The 6,000-nt window shown below is 42.7% G+C and overlaps 1 protein-coding gene across 1 annotated transcript in view; it reads right to left on the reverse strand.

Moving 5' to 3' along the window:
* The window catches only part of ttc30a.S (tetratricopeptide repeat domain 30a S homeolog), a gene marked incomplete at its 5' end in the record, with an annotated part of 30,173 nt that extends 26,969 nt beyond the window's left edge, over nt 1–3,204 (reverse strand). Inside the window, 2 exon segments of the mRNA NM_001091689.1 lie at nt 1,834–1,899; nt 3,034–3,204. Of these exon segments, the coding sequence (NP_001085158.1) occupies nt 1,834–1,899; nt 3,034–3,087 (120 nt within the window).
* Between the last annotated feature and the right edge of the window lie 2,796 nt (nt 3,205–6,000).

The raw sequence follows: 6,000 nt of genomic DNA on the forward strand, positions 1-6,000 counted from the left end.
GCAGTGATCTGGATCTCAAAATGTGATCTGGATGGGCAATATGAGGGATTTGCTGCTGCTGGTTCAGGTACATGGGGCTATATGGTGTCTGCCGGCAAAGGTACACAGATGTTTGGTGCAATATGATGGATTTTTGGCTTCTGCTGGCACAGGTACATATTTATGGACAATATTGTAGATTTTTGGCTCCTGCTGGAACAAGCAGATATTTAGGAGCAATACATTGGATTTTAGGCTGCTGCCGGCACAGGTACATTTTTGGGGACAATATGTGGGATTAGCTGCTGCTGGCTCAGGTGAATGGGGCAATATGGTGGCTGCTGGCACAGATACACAGATGTTTGGGGCAATATGATGGATTTTGGCTCCTGCTGGCACAGGTACAAATACGGGGCAATATGATAGATTTTTTTGGCTGCCGCTGGCATAGATACAGCTTGGGGGTAACAATATGATTGATGTTTTGTCTTATGCTGGCTAGGTACAGATTGGGGGTAATCTGAGGAATTGACTGCCATTGGCACAGGTACAAATGGGGGCATATGATGGTTCTGGCAATGGTAATGCAGGACCAGGTGGGGGGCACTAATTGAAACCCCTGCCAAAATACCTTGGCCCAGCCCTGGCAATGATACAAGTGGATGAGCAGGTGGCACAAGGAGACTGGGCAGCACTGAAACTCTGGTGCAAAGTAATCATGTGGAGTTGGGAATAATAATGGTACAACAAAAAAATAGGTGAGGGAGCTGGAGTTACAGAGAATGTGGAATTATCAGAATTGGCACAGTAATGGCAGGGACTAGGGAGAAGGGCTCACTGTGGGCTGGCATATGACATCAAGGCACGGCAGAAAAATATTGTGCTGAGGCTGGGAAGGGAGGGACAGAAACTATTGCGCTGTTATTAGTGCTCAATGCTGGATCTGCAAGCATATAATTTCTGACAGCAATAAGATTGTTGTTAGGCGACAGAACGCTCCCTTCTTTCCAGCCCCATACCAGTACTGTTTTACCCAGTAGATCCGACTTACTAGCCCTGTGTAACAGTAAGCATTTTAATAGATTGTGAGCCAGCGAGATCCCTTCTCCCTGACTCACCATAAGTGATAATAGCGTTATCTTTTCTCTCCATTCTCTTCCTGCACTTTCTACTCACTGCTCGCTCACAGGACTAATTGCAAACACGCTGTTATAATTCACAGATCGATTTGACAGGAGGCTCACAGAACTGATCGGCTGGCAATTTATAAGAGACTATGAGGGCTGGTTGGAAAGTATCGCACTGAAACTTTTCCACGTACTTCATAGGGTTGGCTATATAGAAAGGATCGTGCTTGAACTGAAACTGTGATATAGGCTTCTTATGGTCAGTCAGGAAAAAGGGATCTTGCTGGCCCACAATCTATTAAAATGCTTCCTATTACACAGGGCTAGTGAGTCGGGATCTACTGGGTAAAACAGTACTGGTATGGGGCTGGAAAAGCTTACGTGAGCAACACCAAGAGAACATGTTGCTCGCAAGCTACGGGTTGGGGATCACTGTACTACATAAAAGAATCCTGAGCTGAATTTCTGACATGTGTTGTGTCACTATGCATAGATCTCTGATTTACAGATTTCCGATAACTTGTTTGCAAAATGAAAAGCTCTTGTAAAGTGGTTCTGTTTAGGTGTGCCAGATTACTACGTCACACATGACCGTTATGTGCTCATGAGTTTCCATATGAGTTACTTTGTGGTTTATTATAATAAAGGCAGTCAGACAACAGCACATATACATTAGACGGGCTGTGAGGACCAAATGCAGAAAAATGCGTGCAGAAAATTACATTACCCTATATTGCTTCTGAAGTTCATTGCTAAGAACCTGGATAGCTTCTCCATATCTGGCTTCCTTTATCTGAAAGCAAAGAGAATCAAATATTATCCAGTCAGAATCATCCGTTTCAGATCTATTTCAGTCATGTTGCTGATTTCACATTGTAATTAGTAGCAAATGACCAAAGAACCGAGATTTGTGTACTGGCTGTACATGGAGCAAGAATAATTCAAACTGGAGGATGAGTTTGCATTATTTTTCCACAAAAGCCTAGATGGTGTTATTTGACTAAAGCTTTTGCATGTCTTAATCATTTAAAATACTGTGGAGCATTATGCAAACTGTAGTCTAAAAGCTGTGGAAGGTGTATGTCACTGTAATATTAGCACTTGAAACTACTGAATATTCAAATTGAAATACTTTTAGTAAATTCTGCCCACTGGATTTACGTCAGTTTTAAAGCTAAAATGATGTTGCTGCTTTTCCAATGATTTCCATAATTGACCATGATGTTGTGCAGGTATTTATTTATTAGATTAAAAGGTGTAGGCCATTACTGCATCATAAAAAATACATAAAAGGGCTTATTTAAAAAAGCCTCAGACCCAAAAGCTAGAGTTGCAAAATTGCACATTTTAGCGCTACTTTAACAAGCATTTGCATCTGGGATAGGGGGTGCTTAAGTGCCCATGTTAAGGGCTGCTGCCACCTGTGGTGGTGGTGATGATAATAAATGTAAAGAAGCACTGCTGGCATGGCAACCATGTGTATTTTACATGAAAACCTGATTCCATTCCAATTGAAAACTGTCTGTACCCTAAATATCTAGGAGAAAAAGTGGAATCTGACACTGCTTAGGGGAAGCAAGACATATAGGGGGCCCAGTGGCACAATGACTAATAAGCATTTTAAATACGTTTTGAAAGTTTCAAAATATTTTCCCACGGGAGCAAATAACTTTCCAGACGTCCGCCATTGAGAGAGATTAAGCGGATGCCGCTCTGACGACAGAGCGTGTTAACGCAGCCCCTGACTACGCGCTCGTTTGCGCCCGCGCGTCCTGGTTTGCGCACGGCCGCGGGGATTGACCTGGCCGGCATTGCCCTCCACTATTTCCAGTTGGCATGGTTTTTGCGCCAGACAAGGCTGACCCTCTGCACAAGAACAGGCACCCACAGACGCAACAGTATAGCTCTACAAGAAGCGCCTCCTTACCAGTCTGTAGATAGTCGCGGTATATTCTCCATCTTTAATCTGCCTTACAGCCATGTCCCCAACAGTGACAGCTTCATCCACTTGGCTCCTTCCTCCCCTGGTGCCAGCTAACCCGCAGTCTCACCTAATGCAATTCTGTGTTGCCAAGGCCGCTCTCCGCTATCCCATGGCAACAAACCGGAAGTTGTCAGTGCGTGCCTCGCCTTTTCTTTGAGACCCAACCCACTTTCATTACACTAATTCTGGGAGTGGAGTGGAATGGAGCACATTCAATGGTTACGGGTGTTTGTTACATTATAATCGCAGTTTCGAGTCTAAAACTACAGAGATAAGAAACAAGCAAACGCAAAACGTATTAAGATATTTACTGTTCTCCCCTACTGTCTAACCTGTAGCCCCAGTAAGGAATAAAAAAGGAGTTGCATTGGGGTTTGGATCTGTAACAACATCAACATTCTTTTTCTCACATCTTTACATTCCCCCTCACCGGGTCCTCCCGTACTTGCCTGGCTGCATATAACTGGTGGGATGTGCGGCTGGAAGGGGAGGCTACTCTCTCAGCTGTGGGGAAGTTAAAGGGATACTGTCATGGGAAAACATGTTTTTTTCAAAACGCATCTGTTAATAGTGCTGCTCCAGCCGAATTCTGCACTAAAATCCATTTTTCAAAAGAGCAAACAGATTATATGGGGCTAGACATATCGTCAATTTCCCAGCTGCCTCCAGTCATGTGACTTGTGCTCTGATAAACTTCAGTCACTCTTTACTGTTGTACTGTGAGTTGGAGTGATATCACCCCCTCCCTTCCCCCCCAGCAGTTTAATGTAATGGGAAGGTAACAAGATAACCGCTCCCTGGAAGATCTAAGAACAGCACTAAATAGTAAAAGCAAAGTCCCACTGAGTCTCCTTCAGTAGGAGAAATAGCCTGCCAGAAAGTTATTCCATCCTAAAGTGCAGGCACAAGTCACATGACTGGGGCAGCTGGGAAACTGACAAAATGTCTAGCCCCATGTCAGATTTCAAAATTGAATATAAAAAAATCTGTTTGCTCTTTTGAGAAATGGATTTCAGTGCAGAATTCTGCTGGAGCAGCACTATTAACTGATGAGTTTTGGAAAAAACATGTTTTTCCATGACAGTATCCCTTTAATATTCTGGGACAGGTTGGCAGTAAAGGGGCGCACAGCAGCGGCGTAACTAGAGTTTGTGGGGCCCCCCTGTAGAGGAACTTTCAGGGCTCCACTGTAGAGGAACTTTCAGGGCCCCCCGGCAAGGAACTTTCGGTGCCACCTCCATTTATATGATATTAAATATATCTTTTCTTTTTGAAGTAAGAATAACATATATGGAATATCTGGAAAAGTAAATTAGATAAAGGAAAAACAAATTAAACAAGGGCTGAAGAATGATCATTATGAAATTAGACTGTTGCTTGCTGGGACCCCATGTTAATACTAGGCCTGCTATCTAGATAACTAGGGCCCAACTTATCCTATCCATGTGCAGTTCTATTTGACAAAATTAAAGGGGATCGCTGCCAGAGAAAAAAGGGAGGGGCAGAAGGGAAAGGAGAAAAATAGAACAGCTAAAACCAAGAAAAGGTACAAGAACAAAAACATAGACAAGCATATAATAGGAAAGCTGAAGAAGAAATGGAATAGGACAATAGCACAGCGGCAAGGCTAGAAGAAATCAGCAAAAAATTAATAATATAAAATTAAAGTGGTGGAAGGCTGAAAGCAGGAAAGGCAATAATGAGGCAAAGTATTCATGGAGTATTAGAATAAAGGAAGAGCAAAAAATAAAAGGTAGAACTAAGCAACAATTAGAGCAGGTGAGTAGGGGGTAAGTGGATACGAGGGAATAGAATAAAAGGAGATAATGTAAATTGAGAGAAATGAAAAATGAGCAGAGGGCTAGAATGGGAGGGCATAAGACAAAGGATGCATAAAGTGAAGGATTGGAATAATACAAGATAATGAAGAAGCAGAGAGCAAATAGAAGCAGAAAGCAGGATAGATAAGATTTAGAATGGAAGAATTAATAGAAGACAAAAGGCAATTACAGAATACATAGCAGGATGGCACAGTGGCAAGTCAGATGCCCCCAGAATTCATAGTAGTATGGCACAGAGGCAATTCCATGTATAATAGCCCCAGAAGCACACTGGCACTTTCATGTAAGATACCCCACAGAATTCATAGCAGGTTGGTACAGAGGCAGATTCAGAAATACTGTACCCATTGAACAGTTATTTTTATATGTAATATCCCCCAGAATACATAGCAGAATGGCACAGTGGCAATTACATGTCAGATACCCCCATAATTCATAGATGGATGGCACAGCGGCAATTTCATTTATAGATACCCCAAAATAAATATCAGGTTGGCACAGAGGCAGATTCAGAAATACTGAACCCACTGAACAGTTATTTTTATGTAAACAGCCTCAGCACATTTAGTAAAATAAACATCACATTTTCAGAGGTAATGGCAGAAAGAGAAAGGAAAGAGTTAAGGCTGGAGATTCTTACTGGTCTTCTCATTCCTGGTGGGGGGGGGGTGAAGTCGAAAGAATCTGGAAAGTAGATAGCCATAAATTTCTGAAGAGGACCCCTTGTGTGGGCAGTAAATAAGTGAATAAGTGATATGAGATGCAGCCCTTTAGCTGTTCTTCCAGTTGCCTACTTGCTTTCTCTGGTTCCAGCAAAGTTGCAATAAAAGCTAGAGCAATTTGGCACCATAGCTAGAATCGTCAGGCAGGCAAGGGTCAAAACTGGGTAATCAATCAGATGGGATGAGGCAGAATCGGAGTCAAATAACAGGCAGAGGTCAAACCAGAACGTCGAACAGAAGGGTTAAGCAGAATCAAGGTCGGTTTCAGGCAAGGGTCAGGTTCCAGAGATCAGAGTATTCAAACAGCCAGGCAGGGGTCAAAACAGATAATCAGAATCAGATTCAAA

The sequence above is a fragment of the Xenopus laevis genome, chromosome 6S, assembly GCF_017654675.1.
Source record: "Xenopus laevis strain J_2021 chromosome 6S, Xenopus_laevis_v10.1, whole genome shotgun sequence".
Classification (NCBI taxonomy): domain Eukaryota; kingdom Metazoa; phylum Chordata; class Amphibia; order Anura; family Pipidae; genus Xenopus; species Xenopus laevis.